This window comes from Nicotiana sylvestris, chromosome 2 (assembly GCF_000393655.2).
Source record: "Nicotiana sylvestris chromosome 2, ASM39365v2, whole genome shotgun sequence".
Lineage (NCBI taxonomy): Eukaryota > Viridiplantae > Streptophyta > Magnoliopsida > Solanales > Solanaceae > Nicotiana > Nicotiana sylvestris.
This window is the reverse complement of record NC_091058.1, coordinates 20,840,681-20,862,041: the sequence shown is the minus strand read 5'-3', so window position 1 is coordinate 20,862,041 and position 21,361 is coordinate 20,840,681. Positions and strand designations below refer to the sequence as shown.

The 21,361-nt window shown below is 37.2% G+C and overlaps 1 protein-coding gene across 1 annotated transcript; it reads left to right on the top strand.

Moving 5' to 3' along the window:
• Positions 1 to 10,235: 10,235 nt before the first annotated feature.
• LOC104222941 (polyadenylate-binding protein RBP45-like) lies at positions 10,236 to 20,094 on the top strand. Its single transcript, XM_009774272.2, has 7 exons — positions 10,236 to 10,652; positions 14,795 to 15,263; positions 18,815 to 18,870; positions 18,945 to 19,075; positions 19,154 to 19,253; positions 19,340 to 19,513; positions 19,756 to 20,094. Exons 1-7 carry the CDS (start codon positions 10,350 to 10,352, stop codon positions 19,756 to 19,758), a joined length of 1,236 nt encoding a protein of 411 aa, XP_009772574.1. The 5' UTR covers positions 10,236 to 10,349; the 3' UTR covers positions 19,759 to 20,094.
• Positions 20,095 to 21,361: the final 1,267 nt, after the last annotated feature.

The window sequence follows — 21,361 nt, the reverse complement described above, 5'->3', positions numbered from 1 at the left end:
ATATTTTATGATCCGACAATATTAATTTAGAGAGGTTATAATGTGGTATATATATTTAAATATTCTCCTCGTCTTAGTAAAACCGAAGTTCAAGAAAGGCAAGAAATATTACTGGATAGATTCACTCACTTCTCTGAGGTGTCAGGTCTCAAGGCTAACATGGAGAAGAGTGCACTATATATTGTTGCGGTTCCTATGGGAATTCAAAGAACTGATTCTAGAATAAATGTAATTCATTCTATGACAACTTTCATTCAAGTATCTAGGAGTGCCATTGTCTTCCAAAAAATTGTCTATACAACAATGGATGCCACTAATTGAGAATATCACTGCAAGAATCAACTGTTGGACAGCTAAATTCCTATTATATAGTGGGAGACTTTAGCTACTCAAAAGTGTGGTCTTTGAAATACAAACATACTGGGCACAAGTGTTCATATTGCCTAAGAAGATCATCAACTTAATAGTCACAGCATGTAGAACTTTTCTATGGACTGGAAGTAATGGACCATCTAGGAGGGCCTTGATAGCTTGGGAAGCCATCTGTATGCCAATGTCAGAAGGTTGGCTCAATGTTTTGGATATCTACTACTGGAACAAGGCTGCCCTCTACAAGTTGTTGTGGGCTATAACTACAAAGAAAGATACTTTATGGATCCAATGGATCCATAACTTCTATATAAAAGATAGAAGTGTTAAGAATATCAGTATTCTTAAGCAAACTTGTTGGCTTGTCAAGAAGATATTTGATGCTAGGGACTAGTTCAGTTAAAAGAGTTACATTGATGATTTGAATAGCTACTGCAAGCATGGAAGATTTAGTATTAAGAAATTCTACATTGCAGCAAGACCTCAATATCAGAAGAGTCCCTAGAAAAGATTAACCATAGCATCTAATGCATTGCCTAAACATCATTTCATTCTTTGGTTGGCATTACATAGAAGATTAGCCACAGTTGAGCGATTACAGAAATGGGGAATATCAGTATCAAAAGAATATGTACTGTGTGGAAAGAACATTGAGGAGACAAGGGAGCACCTGATGTTTGAATGTGATTACTCCAGAATATTATAGGCTACATTGTTGTAGTTGATAGGAGAAAAATATCAAATAAGAAGTTGTATGGGGCGAAAGAAACAACAGAATATTTTAAGGAAAAGGAAAAGAGACAACATGCAACAAGAGAATCAAAGAAATTGTACTGGATCTACACATTCAAGGGTAGGCATAAGCTAAATGGCAAAAGGAGTTAGAAAGGATAAATAGTTACCCTAGCTACACTGTTATGCTTGAGAGAATATCACTGAATGCACAAAGATGTTGTGTTTTGTACCAGGTTGATATCACAAAAGACATCACAATAGATAGTGGTGTCAATTCTTGATACACGCTTCTTCCCAATGAGAAGTGACTGTTGTACTGTCTGCACAACCACTTCTATGCAGTTGCGTTCCAGCTAGATAGTTGACTTGTACTTCTGTCAGAGAACACTACCGGACCAGATCCTAATTGTGTTCCTCTTTTGTAATAGTTGCGAGATGGTCACTTTCTGCTGCTACGTTCCAGCTGTACAGTTGACCTGTACTTCTGTTAGAGAGACCTAAGGGACCAGGTCCCTATTATGTTCCTCTTTATAATGATTGTGGATAGTCACTGACTTGTACTTGTGTTGGAGAACCCTGAGGGACCAGGTCACTAAGTCCCTGTTGTGTTCCTCCCTATGATCGTTCATTTATTTGCTGATTTTCAAACTTGAACCAGGCCAGTTGAAATGTATACCATGTGGGCCAGGTTCTCTATCTAGTTCTTCACAACAAGTTTGTTAAATAATCAAAACATAAGAAGCATAAAGGCAAAGGCATTGAAAACCCTATCAAAATCCCCATTTTTGATGATGATAAACTTAGGCATGGATAGTATTTGCTTAGAGCAGAAGTAACCAGATACGATTCCAGAAACTATACAAGGTTCCCCCTTAATCTCATATCTCCCCTCCCTTTTTTTTAAAAAAAAAATCCCCTTAATATCAAAGCTCTCCACAGTTAATTCCCCCTTAATCTCAGAGCTCTCCAAAAACCACAAAAAGTTCCCCAAAATTCCCCCTAAAGTCTTATATTCTTCCTTTTTGGTATCATTAAAAAGAGCACAAGCAAGTATTTAGCATAAAGAAGTCTAACGCAGCTAGCTCATGCCACATATGTGAACAAAACATGAGAGAAAAGAGAAGCCAGAGGAACACAATATTGGACAGGCAAAAGGGGGGCTGCTTTATTAATATTTACAATGGACTGAGCAAGACAGGAGCAGTAATAGTGAATTCCAGCATGCCATCACAAAAACAAAAACAAACAAAAATAAAACAGAAGCCAGAGAAGATTAGAGCAAAAATAGCTGGTCACTAAGAGGATCCTAAGGAACACTAGAAGAAGGAGGCTTGGAAGAAGAGACATCAATGGTTTTGAGAACCATGTCCAGTCGAGCATTTGCAGAAAGTTGTTCTTCAAGTAATTGTGCCAAAGTCTATCATTTTCCTTTGTCAGTCGTGCAACTTCTTCATTAACAGAATCAGGTCTTTTAACTGCTTGACTAAGCTGAGCCTCCAGTATGGCATTTCGAGCCCTCAACCTTCTGTTCTCTTCAAAAGCTATATTTTGAGCGTTGATAAGATGAGAAATAGCCGATATGCTTCTACCAACTCTTTCTATACACTCACATTCTTCTAAAGCGGTCTTAGAGAAAGTTTGCTTACGTGTGCCTACTCTGGGATTCCCCAAGGGGACTTTGTAGAATCTGAACACCTGAGTGAGGAGAAAGCCATATGGTAGCCTATGATACCACCTTTAAAGTTTGCCACTTTTTGCATATGATCTATCATAATTGATGGCAGATTGATTGGGACAAACCCATAAAGTGCTTCTATTAAGACCATATCCGATTTTGTAGCAATAGATCGTCTCTCAGAACGAGGTAAGATCACCTTATTGACCAATTCAAAGAGAAGTTGATTCTCAGGAAGCAAAACCTTCTTATGCACCTGTTCCCCTTACTGAATTGCTTGTTCCTTCATGATGGCTCTCCTGAAGTTTACACCACAGACACCCTTGACTGAGAACATCCCTTCACATGGAATTCTGAGAACCTTTCCCAATGTTGAGGTGTAAAGTACAATGTCTACTCCATTTACTAGCGCACAAATATGATTCCCCTCAACAGAGAAGAGCGATGCGTAAAAGGTTTGTATCGCATCTTCATACACCAGAGGCATGCTCCCTTCAAACAGGTGTTCCCATTATTGAAATTCCACAATCTCCAGAATTTGTCTCATACCAGCCATCTCCGAAATTGCTGGATCAAATGTACGACCCCTCAAGATTTTCTGAGTTCTTAATCTCTGCTGCCAGAGAACAATATCACAGGGCGTGATCCTCAGTGCACCACGTGCTGTAACATTTCCCGTTTCCATTTGCTAGGCCCTTCAACAGATTTTCCTTTTCAGCTTACTATCCCCACAATATCATCTTCAGACATAGCTTGCTCAGTTTGACTCTTTTTAGACTTGCTGCTTCCCTTCACGGATGACCCTTTTTGTTGCTCAATAGTTTCATCAAAAGCTTTATCTACAAACTTTCGAGCTTTCAAAGATTGTTGTACCAGGGAACCAGGTTTCCTTGGAACATTTTTGTCAATCCCACCTATTGGAACACTCTTGTTAGTGACAAATTCTCTTTGATTCATTATCCTCTTTTTCCTTTTCTTGACACTCCTCTTACTTTTCTGCAGTATGGACTCAAAACGCTCTTGCTGCTGTGACCTGATAGTGGGTGACTTGGAGGAGGATTCTATGAGCTTAGACTATTTAGGAGGTGTAGGAGTGGGTTTGCATGGAAGAGAATTAGGTTCTTTAGAAGTTTTTTCTGAGAACGTCTCATGAGCCAAAGACTCAAGGAGTACTGTGGTTCTTACATCTCCTAGGCATGAAGTTTCTTCCCCTTGATACCATGATGAAAGATATGCTCCTTCACTTATCATACTCTCAGCAACGATAGCCATGATGCTATATGTTTCTTCCTTTTCTGGTGACTCTGAGAGAGTCACTAAGTCCAGAATAGAGGAGTTCAGGTATGGGTCAGGAACTTCTGACACTTGAGAGGTAAAACCTCCTAAGTGTACGTTGATGGGATTAACGGAATGGCTACATGTAGGGTTTTCAAAATGAGAGAGGACATGGTTTATCAGAAAAGGGAAAACTATAGGAAAGGGAGAGGTGGTAGGAGTGGATAAAGTAGTAAAATAAGTGAAATAGTGAAGCTCTGGGGATGATTTCAAGGATGATAAGGACGTGGGAGTGGTGTTATTGGTGGGAGAAGGAAGAGATTGTTCATTTGCCATTATAGAAGTACTTAGAAGACAAGTAAAGTGAGAGCGAGAGATGAAGAAAGGATTACAGGTACACAAAAGAGATAAAGGTTCATGGCTTGCTATGAGAGAAAAAGAATGTTTTATTGGAAGAAGGGCTAATGATGAGAGGAGAGAGAGAAACAGGTTCTGAATTGTTTTGAAAATAGTTGTAGGTTTGTGGGAAAGCGTTACCATGCAGAGAGGGTGAAGGGATTTGAAAGACAATACAGGAGATGCAGACTTTGAAAATCGGATGATGTGGCAGTTGAGTTAATTTTGTGTTTTTTTATTTTATTTTGAGAAGGCATGCAGAATACGCACATTACTACTAACCTGGGGTACAAGAACCTGATGCTAGACCAATTATTTTTTTGAAAAAGGTTTTTAGCAGCTCCTCTCTCGCAGTTCATACTGTACCTTTAGCTTCTATGATCGGCATGCGTGTTTACCTGCAACGGTATTGATGTGGGTTAGGCTTGGTCAGAAAATACTTTAGCTAACTTTACCTGACGGTGTCTTGCATAGCCAACTGATAAAGAATCAGGTTCTTCATTAGACTCTCATGATACCATCTTCACCTTGTATGTTCTTGAATATTCTCTACTCAAGGCTTTGAGGAAGATATCTGGAATTTGGTCTCCTGTTCTGCAAGACTTCCTACAGATCAACCCTTTATCCATATTGACACTCAAAAGATAATGTCACCCCTCAATGAGTTTGGTCCTCTTGTATTGGACTGCTTGGAGAAGACATACCATCAGTTTCGAAGATACCCCATGGTCTTCCAGTTGCTGCTCAATTTATAGGGTTTGAGTACAGCAGGATGCTCCCGCTACATATTCTTCTTCAGTTGTTGACGTGGCCATTGAGTTTTATTTCCTTGTCTCCCAAGGGATGAGGCATGAACATGGCAAGTGAATCATTCCAGAAGTGCTCTTCCTTTTCATAAGACAACCTACACAGTTAACATCATCATACCCAACAGGATTAAAAACTATCACCTGAGGGGTAATACAGGACCATGTCATGAGTTCCCTTAATGTATCTCAAACTTCTTTGGGCAACCTTCAAGTAAGATTCCTAAGGACTTGACTTTGGATTCCATTCTGGAGTGGGGATTCAGAAGGGATTTTTTTTTTAAATTCTTATCTAACTATAGAATACACGAGAGTGATTGAAATGTCACATAGATGGGAGCCTTTGTGTTTTCAATTTGGGACTGAGGTTTGATTGGTAGGGGAAGTTGGGAGGTTAATTTTGATTTCCCTACACTCTTGTTTTGTTGCTTATGGAGTGCCATGAGTCGCATTTTCACTCTTTCTTCAGCTTCAGTGGTAGTAAGTGAAGTACTAGGTTCTTTGTGAGAGGTGGAAGATGATGTTACACTGTCTTTCACTTGTCTCCTTCATCTTACTCATTATGTCAGCCTCCTTATTTGAAGCCTCAGATATTTCCCAGGGACCAGAGTTGAATTATCATATTGATCATCATTGTTTCTTCCTTGGTTAGAGGAAGATGTCTTGTTGAATACCCCATGAGCACTTCCTTTTACTTTGTGTGCCTTTGTTGTAGACTTTGTGGCCTTTGCTTTGTGGAGAGTATCCCAGAAAGATTTCTTAATTTGCCTTTTGCATTGAACTTCCCAAACTAGTCCTTCCCGTTGTCGAAAGCATGCGGCTGGTCCTTCCCGTAGTCAAGAAGGTATTTTCTTTGATTCATGAGGGACCTGACCAGACACCTGTTCACCAAGTAGAAAGCAATATTTACTGCTTTTGCCCAAAATTTCTTGACAATTCCATAGTCGATGAGCATTGTCCATGTCGCATCTTCCAGTTCTGTTCTTTCTTTTAGCAATACCATCTTGTTGTGGAGTCCTTGGTGTAGAGAAATTGTTCGTGGCTCCCCCTCCTTTTTGCTTTCACTTGAATCTTCTTGACAAGAACCATTAACACCTCGAGAGTATCTTCCTTTGTTTTGTGAACCGTGTCAGAGTGACTCTTGAGTTTGGCAAATCACGCACCAGGTCCTTTTGGGTTACTTTATTCGGAGGTGAGAAGCTTGCATACACCAATCTTTCATGCCAAGATTCCGACTTCACCCATCTCATACCACCGACTTATGGAGATTCATAGTTAATAGAGTGGATGTTCTCGTTTCCTTTGTCTACTAAGATCACTTGGCCAGTTATCAGATTGGTAGTTGTACTTTTAGGCCATTCACATAGTACACGTTCACACCAAGGAGCCTTTCCAACTTTACATTAACTGAGAATGTACCCTCTACTTCCTTTTTAAGGATACATTCCCTTCAAGCAGGGCTTTCAGTGAGAGGAAATTCATGATGTTTTCAGTCACATGCTTTAAACATCCATAATCCATCGCAGCCCGCTTCCTCTCACTACTCCTTCATCGTCTTCATCTTCTTCATCATCATCAGACTGAGCCATCAGCGCGAACATTGAATCATACTTCGTTGCTTCAGTTTCCACTGCCATCATGGAACTATTTTCTGCATCTGGTTCCCTTTCGGATTCACTAGATGAGTCTCCCCAAGTAGCAAGAGCCTGCTTAACAATATTGTCAACAACACTTTTTCGATTGAATCGTTTATCTGGAACCAGGTTCATCTTTGCTGCTTTGTTAGGATTTTACTTGTATTGCTCCTGTTTTGCAAGTGGACAGTCTTTGATGAAATGCCCCGACTTTCCACATCTATGACAGAGATCATTATTCCTTGCTTTACTTGAACTGCCCCACTTTGGTATACCGCCATTTCTTCGAACCATCTTTTGAAATCTCTTAGTAAAATAGGCCATGTCATTATCTTCATCACTTGAGTCACTGCTTTCAGTTTTGAGTACCAGGTTCTTTCATTCTTAGGCTCTCTTCTTTCACTGTCTTTCTTTATTTTCATCTCGTATGTCTTCAGATTACCAATAAACTCATCCATGGTCAGAGTTTGTAGATTTTTAACTTCAGTGATGACATTTACCTTACTTTCCCAAGAACCAGGTAGAACACTGAGGATTTTCCTTACAAGCTTGTTTCTGGGAATGACATATCCAAGTGAATGAAGCTCATTTCTGGTGAAGGTGAATCTTGTGTGCATATCTTGTATAGACTCATCATCCTTCATCCTAAAGAGCTCATATCCCGTGATGAGCTCATGTTCCTTCGTGTGCTGTTTGCAACGCTTCCCGTATTTCTTTGGCATTGTCACAAGCTGAGACTCTGTTGTACTCACCAGGTCCTATGCCACACATCAAGATTTTCTTGGCACGATAGTTCTTTTCTACAACTTTTCTGTCAATGTCGTTGTACTCTTTTCTACCTTTCGGCACCATTGGTCCTGTTTCTTCAAGCTTCTTCATGGGGACATAGGGACCGTCACAAATGATATCCCACAATTCTGAGTCTTCTGCCATCATAAAATCATGCATGCGAGTCTTCTACCAGCTATAGTACTGACCATTGAATCTGGGAGGTTTGTAGGTTGATTGTCCTTCCTCAAAGTTGGGTGGAGCAGCTATTGAGATCCTTTCTAAGTGCTAACCTTTAGAAAGAACCTGCTATGATACCAATTGTTAGTTTATATATGTCCACCAAATTATGGAGTACCTGGTCCTATGTGAGATGATGCTGAGAATGCTATAGAGACTAAAAGTAAAGAAGACAAGGGATTTTTACGTGGAAAAATCCCACACAAGGGGATCAAAAAACCACGACCTACTCTTGTAGGCTTTAACTTCACTAACTTGCAATCTCCCTATTACAAGCCACTTTGCAATAACCCTATTACAAAGACTTCAACTTGTGATGCACCCACCACAAGCCACTTTATAACTCTCCTAGTTACAAAGGCTTTAGACTTATGACTATTCCTAGTCACAACATAAACTCTGAAGTTTACGGATTTTTGGTTTGTTCCTAAGACAAAGCTTCCAAGAAAGCAAACTAGGAAATACAATAAAGAACAAATAACATGATTACAACTCAACTACGGATGAACATGGACTCATTAAGAAACTGATCCTTAGTGGAGTTGTTTTCTTGTTCTTGACACACCAGTGACTTCAATACCGGATAAACACTGTTATGCTTGAGAGAATATCACTGAATGCACAAAAATATTGTGCCTTGCACTAGGTTGTTATATCACAAAAGACATTACAATGGATAGTGGTGTCAATTCTTGATACACGCTTCTTCCTAATGAGAAGTGACTACTGTACTGTTTGCACAACCACTTTTGTGTAGTTGTGTTCTAGCTGGATAGTCGACTTGTACTTCTGTTAGAGAACACTATCGGACCAGATCCTAATTGTGTTCCTCTTCTATAATAGTTGCGAGATGGTCACTTTCTGCTGCTACGTTCCAACTGTACAATTGACATGTGCTTCTATCAAAGAGCCCTAAGGGACCAGGTCCCTGTTGTGTTCCTCTTTATAATGATTGCGGACAGTCACTGACTTGTACTTGTGTCGGAGAACCCTAAGGGACCAGGTCACTAGGTCCCTATTGTGTTCCTCCCTGTGGTCGTTTATTTATTTGCTGATTTTTAGACTTGAACCAGGTCAGTTGAAATGTATACCATGTGGGCCAGGTTCTCTATCTGGTTTTTCACAACAAGTTTGTTAGATAATCAAAACATAAGAAGCATAAGACAAAGGCATTAAAAAACCCCATTACTTGACATCAGGAGCTTGGTACTCTTAGGTCTCATTTGTTTTTTTAAAGATTAAGACATCTGAATCTGAATGCACATCTGAATATCAAGATGTGTATTAAGATAAAGACATCTGAATCTGAATACATATCTGAATATATTAAGATGTGTATTAAGATCTGAATAGAAATAATTAAGATTGTTTGATTCTTAATATCTGAATGTATAAAATTTATCTTTATTTGAAAATTAATAAACATAAAATTCAAATAAAATACTAGCTAATCTAATATTCTATCAATAAACTATATAGTTTTTTAAAATATGATAGGGGCTAACAGGTGAATACCGACTAGAGACGGTGGTTGGTGGTAGTTTTAGTTGATGATGGTGGTTCATGCTAGTAGCTAGTAGTGACTGGTAGTGGTGGCGATTATGATTGAGGATAATGGTGGTGGGTGGTGATAGTTAATAATGTCGGGTGGTGGTAGTAGTTGTGACAGAGAAAGGTGGTTGGTGGGTGGCGGTAGGTTATAATAATGGACATTGACGGCTGTGGTTGTTGAGGGTGATGTGGTGGTTAGCTGTGTTAGTTGAGGTGGATAAGTGTTGATTGTGGGTGACAATGATATATGGTGATCGGAGTGGTGGGGATGTTGGGTGGTGATGGTCGATAATGGTAATGGCTATGATTGAGTATGATGGTGACGTGGTGGTAGTTGAAGTGGTGGTGGTGGCATGGCGGTAGTTGATATTGGTGGTGACAGTTAATAATGAATATGTGATAACATCTTAATGAAATTAAGTTTTTGTTATAGATCTTAATCATACAGATCTATTCAGACCCATTAAGTGGTTGTGAAGTAGAAAAAATAAATACATTTAATAATTAAGATCTGAATAATTAAGATTCAAACTTTAAAAACAAACACACTAAATGTCTGACATTTGAATGATTAAGATTCAGACCTTCATTAAGTGCAAACAAATGAGGCCTTAGTAGCATTAAATATTTTTTGGTCAATTCTGGTTGTTTTTTGATTAGTTTTTTATGAGCTAACGGATGCAAATATTAAACTTGGTTAAATAAAAATTTGATAGTTTAACCCCCCAAAAAAAAGAAAGGCAAGAAAATATCTCGCAATAACAAAAGTCACGCGTGCACCCATTGCGTCCCCTCCGTTACATTACTTTTTCGTCTCTCCACATCCATACATCCTTCTAGGGTTCTGCCGAATCTCCCCCGACCCCTGCCTCTCTTAATCCGCCCCCCATCTTCACCACGATGCAACCAGCAAATTCCATGGTTCCACCACCACAACAGTACCAGCAGCAGACACAGCAGTGGATGACTCAGCAGCCGCTGCAGTATCAGGTTCCGACGCCTCAGCAGCAATCTGGATATTATTACCAGCAACCGCCGCAGCAGGGCGGAGTTCCTCAACCTCAACAACAACAGCCTCAGTATAACGCCTCCGGTTCTGTTCAGCCGACTACTGCTGATGAGATCCGAAGCCTTTGGATCGGAGATCTTCAGTTTTGGATGGACGAACAGTACCTCCTCAACTGCTTCGCACAAACTGGGGAGGTATGCCTCGTATACCAACAATCGAATTTTTCTCCTTTTTATTGTTTTACCGTACGCTGTGATATAGATTTTTGCTGAATTTTGGATTCATAGTAATTGTTGTTTCATGGAATTTCTCGTTTTTGCTTTAAATTTAAGAGGCTTTATGTGGAAGATTTGATCTTTGTTATCTTCCGAGAGATTTTCAAGTGTTTGCTACATTCAGATATGAATATTTACTGAATGTTTATTTGTGAAATGTGAATATGATGGTGTTTGTATTTCCCAACATAACGGTGTATGTTGTGTTCACACTATTTTGTTGTTGCGCATGTGATTGTATTATTGCACTCCCTTTCACTTATTTGGTGTATTTTAAGATATTATTATTACTTCTCCTGCTTCTTTTGTTGTTATAGATCTTTTCTTTTGTTTCTTTTCTGAAATTATTATCTCTTCCGGTGAGCCGAGTGTCTCCCGGAAATATCGTACCCTTTCCAGACCCCACTAGTGGGATTTTACTGATATGTTGTTGTTGTTGATGATGGTGTTTGTATTTAGTAATTCTGTTGGGAAAAGTTATGTTACTATGCTATAGTTTGTAATCAGTGACTTTTGGGTTAGATTGTTGGTGAAAGGTATGTGAATAAGCTGTAATTCGTATTCAGTAACTCCTCTTACATCTATTCCTATACTATAAATAGGAATAACCAGGTAGGTCATGGTCAACATGTCTGCCTGGCCATCACGAGGTTAATTTAGTCATTAGCTTGTAGTCCTGCTTTAATCATTTGTCCTTCTCGCGTTGGAGGTGTATATCCTAGCGCAGACTGTAATGGATGAAAATGCCAGGTTCCGCCTACTTTGTAAAATTTAACTTTTACAAAGATTTGTTTTGCCCTTACTTTATCTCCTTATTACTCATCTTTGTTTCTTAGTTTTCCGTAAATCCTTTGTACTTTAAGCCCTCTTTGGTAAATTGCTTTGCATCAGTTTTGAAATGGTCATTATCGTGGTGGGACCCATCTGAAATTTCACAGACATTTGAATAGTAGCACTCGGTCTTATCTTTCTAATAAAATTCCACACGATCTTCTCAATAACAAAATTAGTTTAAGGCCATAGACTTCTCCTGTCTAACTACCTTTATCTAGCTTATTAAAAGTCATTATATGATATAGAGCAAAGGAAATGAAAACCATAAAGAAAATAAAATAAAAATAAAGGAATACGAAGGAAAATTACTCAAAGGTCAACTTCAACACTGATATTCATGGGTCCTTATTAAATTCAGGGTCAGTTGAATTTTTTCGCTATTTACAAACTTATTTTTAGTTTTATGTCCCTACCTCTTTTTTTTTTATATATTGGAGATTTATTTTTACACATAATAAATATGTCTTATACACATAAAAGATTTTAAAAATTATTTTCTTAAATTTAAAATTGTAAAGGGATATGATGACAAATAACACTTAAATTCATATAATGTAAAATGCAAAACTAAATTGGAAGTCTTGTATTTTAATGCATGAGCCTTGCACGTTGATTTCTAAATCTCAAATCATATTTTAAATTTTTGGCTTTTCGATTTAAATTACATGCAATGATAGTATAAAAATTGTTTACATCATGAGTATATTTTAATCTTATAACTGTTTGTCTGAAGTATTATTTATTAAAAATAGAGTTATATGTAACTTCCCTTTAAGCTATTTGATTGTATATATATTTTATTACATTGTCAATACATAAAATTTAAACTCTTAAATTTTCAATATATGGACGCCCAATACAACGAATAATTTTTGGCTAAAGAGATAAATGTAAAAGAATTCGAAAAGCTTAAAAAATCTTTTATGTAAATCCTATTTTGAAGATTTTGAAGTTTGATATAAGAACAAATTCATAATGCACTAATAGTTATTTTATATTAACGGACAAATTTTTCAGTTTTTCAGTACACATGAATTAGCATAATTATAATAGTTTTATTTATTCTAATATTGTCCAATGAGGCAATTACTTTAGTGTCATGATGGCCATTTATTCTTTGTCAGTATAAACTTTTTATAAGACAAAATAAGCCTCTTTGTTAGTAATACTTTTGCATTTGGTCTATCGGCACAAAAAAACTTTAAAAAGTAAATTCTTCAATATTTATCAAATAGCGATGTATTAACTATGAACTTGGCGATAATATTTTTTGGAAGATTTACATATATAGGTTTTTTTTGTCACTATTTAAGCTTTGATCCGCCTAATTAGGCTATTTAAAAATAACTTTCGCATCGAAAAATGAAGTTCAATTCCTAGATGATCGCAAGAAGACTTACCTTGCCACAACTCAAACACGAATTACTAAATTTCTAATGGATGGAATTGCTATAACCTATAAGTCCTTGCGCATCATTAGGAGTTCCATATAAAATGTATCGTAGCTTCAAAGTAAATAGTTCATATATTCTGACACATCATCAAGAGTTTTTAAGAAACTTCACGAAGAAATTATTTCTTCAGAATAGGTTCAAATAACTTTAAATTTTGTATCTAATATTCTTACACCAATAGACTTAATAAAATCTCTTTGCTCTTCAACAATCAATCCAACAAAACTCAATAATGTTATTTTTTCAATTTTAACCAAACCAATTCAAATCAATCACAAATAAGAAGGAGAAGAAAGCGGGGGGGGGGGGGGGAGCAAGTTCTAACGAATTTCCATAAGGGGTATATCTCACGAGCAACAAATTAAATGACAATAATGATCTCTGAATAAATTAACTATTTACCGCAAAGACAAACAAAACAAAAAAGATGATTATAAAGAAATTCTCGCATATGAAATATCTTGGGCCCATGCTTAGCATGGGCCGTCTTTTACTAGTTGTTGGTAGAAGGTATGCGAGTGCACTGTAGTTTATATGCAGTGACTTCTATTAGTTTGTTGTTAAAAGGTATGTGAATTTGCTGTTTTTTGTATTTAAACTTGTGTTACATTGTTGGTATGCAGTGTGTGAATATTCTGTTGGTTCTACGTAGTAACTTGTGTTATGTTGTTGGTAAAAGGCGTGAGAATATGCCTTATAAAAGGGCATGTTTGTGCAAGTAAATTGAATTTGCTTGTTGGTAAAAGTATGTGAATATGCTATAGTGTGTATTCAGTAAATTGTATCACCTTGTTGCTAAAAGTTCGTGAATATTCTGTTGTTGTCTTCAGTAATTTGTATTAGAATGTTGGTAAAAGGTATGTGAGTCTGCTGTAGTTTGTAGTCCTGATCTTGTACTAGCTTGTTGGTAAAGGGTATGCGACTATGCTGTTATTTGTATTCTGTAACTTGTTTAATTTTGTTGTCAATGGAAGGTGTTAAGGTTAACCATATCTAGACAAGTAAGGTAAGCCTAGCGGAAAAGTACTTTCCACCTTCAGCCAAGAGGCTGGGATTCAAATTACAAAAGGAGCAAAGTGGGAAAAGGGCCAGTATTGACTCTTTGACAGGGTTGTTAGAGTTATCTTTTTAAATAAATGATAGCTAAGTTTTAATTAGTTTGTCGAGGTGGCTTGGGATTATCTTTTGGAACTATCAGCTGCTGTCTAATGGTTGCTTTTTATCTTCTAATTAAGTTGTTCTTCAGTTGAGATTCCTTTGATGTGTTACAGGGGTAAAAAATTGGATAGTAATTTTTAACCTTATAATTGGTGGCTATACCTGCTGATACCTGCCTCTTTTGACTATGGGCCTCTTTTGACTATGGGTATTGACACTGGAAAGGATTAAGCTGAATGCGTTTTCACTACATCTGGCATATTGCAAGAAGGGGCCTAATAATCCATAAATAACCTTATCATAAAAGTAAATCCATGTGCAATCCATACACAACCTTACCAGAAAAAGTAAATCTATGTGCATTCCATAAACAACCTTATCAAAAAAGTAAATCCATGTGCAATTTGTTTATGCTTACCGATTGTGTGATGGTTGAATTTAGATGCATGCTTGTGTGAGTAGACAAAATAAACACATGCGCTCTTTCCCCCTCTCTATTTATTTTTTTCTTGCCTCTTATACTGTATGAGCAGTAGTGTTACTATTAACAGTCTTCTTTCCCGTTCACTTTTTAGGTTTTTTTTAGAGAATATTAACTGCTTGTCTCTTGCGTAGGTGGTCAATGCTAAAGTTATCCGTAACAAGCAAACTGGACAGTCAGAGGGTTATGGCTTTATTGAGTTTAATAGTCATGCTGCCGCAGAGAGGAATCTGCTAGCATATAATGGGACCTTGATGCCTAATATTGAGCAAAATTTTAGACTTAACTGGGCATCTCTTGGCTCCGGTGAAAGACGTTCCGATAATGCTCCTGAATATACAATATTTGTTGGTGACTTGGCAGCTGATGTCACTGATTACATGCTCCAGGAGACATTTAGGGTTAACTATCCTTCGGTGAGGGGTGCTAAGGTTGTAACAGATAGGGCCACAGGGCGCACCAAAGGTTATGGTTTTGTTAAATTTGGGGATGAAAGTGAGCAGTTACGTGCTATGACAGAGATGAATGGACAGTTTTGCTCGACCAGGCCCATGCGGATTGGTCCTGCAGCTAACAAGAAGGGTATGGGTGGTCAGAGTCAAGGTATGTCTCAACCCAGTTGGTACTTGTACTGCTTTATGTGGTAATCTTTTACAGCAGTTAAGCGAAATGTATCCAGCTTGCAGCTTGATTGCTTGCTTCACTTGGCTTGTAGATTTTGGATCTTTTGTTTTTTGTTTAGTTGCCATAAAGTCCTTCAATGGTCAAGTTTTGATAGTTCGAGGATGCTGTTGCTTTATTTTGGGCGGAGCTGATGTCTATTTTTGTTTTGCTCGGCCATATGGGTGTCATTACGTTTCCTTTCATTCCGATTATGCTCTTGAATTCTTGATGAGTACCCAGCTATCCACATCATTTCGTTCCAGTTGTTTAAAACTTCCCCTTGAAATATTAAATCTCATAAAACTCCGCTTGTCTCCAAGCAGGATGAATGGGAGGCTCTATGATTTAAGGGCCTGGATGCTTGTTTCAGCTGAAATGAATACCATTTAGAACGTGGTTTGGCGTAAGTCAGTTCATTTAAATGTCGTTAAATATCGTTATGTCGGATCCTCGTAACTTCTTATTTTTATTTTGCAACTTTTCCATTACTCCGCACTCCTTCCGTCAGATTATTTTTCTTTACTTTTCAGCCATTTTGCTATCTTTACTTTTCAGCCTTTACTTTTCAGCCATTTCACTTTATCTTTACATTTCCACCATTTTATTAACTTCAATATCTTGTTAGCCTGCCTGAAGTTGAACTTAATCTTCATTATTCCTTTACGCTTTTTGGTAGTTTCATTCATTGATTTAGTTCCTAGCCCTGGATTCATCTCTTAAGTCTGCTTCATTTATCTCATGAACTTGTTCAGTAAATCCCCTTTACAGGGGCGAGAACTTTCCTGCCACCATTACAATCTTATGCTGCCATCATATGTTTCTGTTTGGTACAGGATCTGGTACTCATGCTTTCTTTATGTGACACTATTACTAGTTGAAGGAGTCAAACCCTTTTTTCTTTGACTACGATTTTTTATTATTTAAATTATCTTGAATTATCAACCATTGTGGCTTGTAATAATTTTGTATCGCTCAAGAATCTGTAAATTTTATTTCAAAAACTTAAAGAATCGATGCCCAAATTCATGCTAAAACTAGGTCCTTTGACTCTGTATATTCCGAGCCTCTTCACATGAATGGGACAGAGGGGTTATAGTTATTTTTAGCTGACAGCTCTATGTACAGTTACTTGGGTAGTATTTCTCTTTTTGAAGGTTTATTTTGATAAAATTTCGCCACTAATATTCTGAATATTTATCTCATGGAGAGTTTAAATAAGATGATAATGACGTTGGTTTTAGGGATTCTTTCGCTATGATCTCTTGACTGACGTGAATTGTCTTATGATTGGATTTCAGAATATTGCACTTGAATAGTGCTTTAGATTCTAAATTTAATTGGTTTTGATTTTACTAAAAATGAGTATAGGATAGAGATTGCTTGGAGCCCCCCTCCCCCTCCACCCCGAATACGGAACCAAAGTGTTGCAAAATTGGACTCAAAACACCAAAATAGGTGAAAAAAGACTTGAGAGCATTTTTATATATAGCGTACGGATTTCATGCGCTATACCTTAATGACAAGTTTCTCCGTTAAGGTATAACGCATGTAATTCATGCGCTATGCCTTAGTTTGAAAAGGCGGTCAAAGACTTAGTATAGCGCATCAATACATGCGCTATACCTGAATGTGAAAAGACAGTTAGGTATAACACATGTAATTCATGAGCTATACCCATTTAATTAAACCAGTCTTCTTCCCCGACAGAACTCCCCCCCCCCCCCCTTTAAAAGGGGAATTTCATTGGAGCCCACACCTTCCTCGTAATTTTGTCTCGTTCATATTTTATCGTTCTAACACCAGATCCAAGGCTGCCTTGTGGAGTGGAACTCGCTTATTACCCTAAATAAATAACATAAATTGAAATTTATTTACAGTTCTACTACACTAAAGGACACTAAATAACACTAAAAGTCATATATTATTGTTGTACAATTATAAAAATAGTCAACATGTAACACAAATTATTCAACAAGTATATAACAGAGGTATAATAAACAATTTTCATACAAATTTACTAAACATTAAACTAATTCGGATAAAAAATTCACAAAACAAGCACAAAATCATACAATACAATATACAATACTAACAACTAATTGCTCATATATATATATATATACACACACACACACACACGCACACACTAAAAAAGTCTTTAGAAATACCTATTCTTGAATTTTTTTGAATGGAGTAAAAATGACTCTTTGACAACCGAATCGGGCTATAAGCGAGTTCCACTCGACGAGGCAGCCTTAGATCGGGTGTTAGATCAATAAAATGTGAACGGGACAAGATTTCGGGGAAGGTGTGGGCTCCAATGAAATTTTTCTCTTTTAAAAATTGGGGTGGGGAGGGGCGTTTTGGGAAGTTTTGTTGGGGAAGCAGAGGGCTGATTTACGTAAATGGTATAGGGCATGAATTACATGCGCTATACCTTATTGTCTTTTCACATTCAGGTATAGTGCATGTATTTGATGTGCTATTCTAAGTCTTTGACCACCTTTTCAAACTAAGTCATAGAGCATGAATTACATGCGCTATACCTTAACATAGAAACTTGCCGTTAAGGTATAGCGCGTGAATTTCATACGCTATATATAAAAATGTTCTCAAGTCTTTTTTTCACCTATTTTGGTGTTTTGAGTCCAATTTTGCAACACTTTGGTTCCTCTTGGTGCCTACTACAAAGGTGGTTTGGTCATGGAAACTACTAACCCCTTTTCTGCCTTTTATCACCTCTTATTTAACAGTCACATGGTAAAGCATTATAATTATCTTAATGCATGAGATAGGATGTAATGAGTTAATGCCATTTAGGCTGGGAAAGTCGGGAAATTATTCAGAAACTGCAGGACACCTAGTGGTGAATATACATCTTGAGAATATTTTTTCTACTTGTTTACTCATATATTGGTCTTCATTTTGTCCCTTCGCCTAACTGTGGCTATCCCTGACAAATTTGAAACATAAATCTCTTCCTGCTTCCATACTCCCACAAGCACATCGGACATATCCGTTGTGTATGCAAAGTAACCTCATGTTTGGTGATCCAACAGTTCAGATATGTTTCCATTTTTCAAATGCTTGATTGCCTCTCTAAACTTTTAGACATGCCTCGTGACCTTTAACGGTTTAGCCAAATGCCTGTCAGTTTGTGTTCGGATGCATATTCTGTTTCTTTTGGGACCTGTAGGAGTTAACAATTATCCTTCTTTCTCTTTTGGGGCTATGCAATCATCCGACTGATGCATGATCTATATAATTGTGAAATCACAGTGTGTTTTATCTCTTGAATCATATGTAATAGTGTTCTGTTATCAAGAAAGTTGTACAAAATGATTTGTATTACTGATGGTGGTTGTCCCCTGGCTGACCTTTACCTTCTTGTGATGGTTTATGGTACATACTTGTTCTTTTGTATTCCATCTTACTCATGAAGCATAAAATTTTCCTCCCTCTCCCCTCACCTTTGCCTCATTTTTTTGCAGCTTCATATCAAAGTTCACCTGGAACTCAAAATGAGGATGACCCTTCTAATACCACTGTCAGTACATTTCTTTCTGGCAGAATTTGACATTCAGTTAGCTTGTACTCATATCCAAATGAATTTGGTTGCAGATTTTTGTTGGGAACGTGGATACCAATGTAACAGATGAGCATCTGAGGCAGATTTTTGGACATTATGGACAGTTGCTTCATGTAAAAATACCGGTAGGCAAGCGGTGTGGCTTTGTTCAGTTTGCTGACAGGTACAGTAATATGCCTTCTGAAGATGATCAATCTCAATGCTTGGAGGCTTAACACATGAGCCATCATTGTTATTGCAGAAGTTGTGCTGAGGAAGCTCTACGGTCACTAAATGGAACTCAGCTTGGTGGACAAAGCATCCGTCTTTCCTGGGGTCGTAGTCCTGCAAACAAGCAGCAGGTTATTTAGTAATGCCAATATTCTAATTTCTGGTTTTGGCACTTCTCAGTTGGTACCAATGAACTATGTGTTTCTGGTTTGTGCAGCCTCAGGTTGATCCAAACCAATATGGCGGTTATTATGGGTGTACACCTGGATATGAGGCGTATGGTTATGCTCCACCTACTCAAGATCCAAATCTATATTATGCGGCGGGCTATGCAGGATATGGGAATTACACACAACCTCAACAACAGCAGCAAATGTTGCAGCAGCCTCAGGTTTGATCAACCCGTTGAGCTTATTTATAACTAAAATTAATAACCCATCTCCTTTTTTGAATTAAATGGATGCAACATTCTTTTAGGTTATTAATATCTTTTAGCTGTTGACTGCTGCTTATCTTTTCTCCACGATTTCGTTTCTGGTTTAACTGGGGAACAAAAAGTTGAAATTTAAACTATAACAGCAACTCATGGAAAATGATGATGTATTCGATACTCATTTCACTTTGTTTTTGCAGTGATCTGCTGGTCGAATGAATTGCTGAGTGCTTCATTGCATGACTACTTACTAGCGTTAAAAGGGGAGCGCAGGGGATTCTCAGTTGAAATCCAGATGTAGTATATTTCACTATCTATGGGTCTTGGAAACTTTTGTAGGCTAGTTCTTGGGGATACAATATATGTCACTACTTTTTTTAGTTTATTGCCTGCTCTTTGTTTTTTTATGTTTCATATCGCACTTTTGTTTCTTAGATATGAGATCTACATATACTTGAAGACCTTGGAGAGGTAGAGGGCATGTCTTTATACATGTGCTTGTTTGCTATTCTGACAATGATTGAAACTTCATTTTGGCAGACGGTGGTTAATGGTTTCTTTGATAATTGCATGCATAATAATCCATTTGGGCGATTCGTTCTCCGTTGTATTCAGATGAGAAGCTCACTAGGCATCGTTTTAAGATCCTAACTGACTTGAAGTTTTCTGTCGTCTTTTGGATTCCCTGATGCTATGCTACTCTCCATGGCAGAGATATCTTGTGTGTAAAAACTTTAGATTGGTGCCAATTGCCACCTGATCTGGTTAGTTTCCATCATATGGAAGCCTCATGCGATCCTAACAAAAGTAACTTCTAGATACTTATCTCGCTGCTCTGAACATTGAGTATGACTGTTACTTTCTTGTCTCACTCCGACTCACCTCTACGTCTGAACCAATTATAAAATATTTGTGAAAGCCTCCAAGCTGCAGTAATCTATATTATGAAGGCCTTTAGTGAAATGTCATTCGTCTTTTTTACCCTTTAAAACATAAAGTTCCCATTAAACAATATAGTAATTTAAGTATTGTAAGATTTTTTGGTAAATAATCTTGAATTATTTGCTATTAAACTTTGCCTTGATTATTTGGTTACATTTTCTTCACGTTTCTTACACAAGGAAACTTAATAAAAAAAATTCCTAATTTTCACTCTCATTGAATGACACTATCTCATTAAATTCGTTAGATTCCTTTTACTCTTTGGAGTATTAAATGAGTTATTATGTTTGCCTAAATAATTTGGTAAAAGTTTTCTTCACGAGTGTTACACAAAAAAAGTTCGGATTTGGGACTTAATTAGATTCCCTTTACATTTGGGACTTGGTAAAAGTTGGGACTTTGGTACACAAGGAAAGTTGGAGTATTAAATGTGCCTTAATATTTGGTAAAACTTTCTTCACGTTGGTTACACAAGGAAAGTTTGGACTTGGTTAAAATTCCAGAAGTTTTTATTATTTGATAACTTTTTCTTGTCTTTTTGACCTACACACAAATTTACTTTAAATAATTCATTTCATGTATCAAATTGTGTACCATAATACTTCTATAAAAGAAGCTACAATGTCACAATTTAATCGTCAAACTTCGCCCTATTCCAACATCACGATCTCAGGTTTTGTTTCTTTTACTAATATCAATATCTTTTGCTACTTCATATTTTGCAAGCACGTTTGCATGCACCAGTTTTTAGTGTTACATCAAGTAATTATCTTTAGTGTTGCATCGAGAAATTTTTATTATATAATGTTTTGTTTCATATTTTGGACTTGGCTAATTTCAAATGTCACGTAACTTATAATTTTA

Excerpts from the sequence above, each read along its gene's own strand:
- LOC104222941 (XM_009774272.2), top strand. The coding sequence starts at position 10,350 with ATGCAACCAGCAAATTCCATGGTTCCACCACCACAACAGTACCAGCAG. Across the intron at positions 18,871-18,944 it reads ATGACCCTTCTAATACCACT|ATTTTTGTTGGGAACGTGGA; the intron begins GTCAGTACATTT and ends ATTTGGTTGCAG. Across the intron at positions 19,076-19,153 it reads TTTGTTCAGTTTGCTGACAG|AAGTTGTGCTGAGGAAGCTC; the intron begins GTACAGTAATAT and ends TTGTTATTGCAG.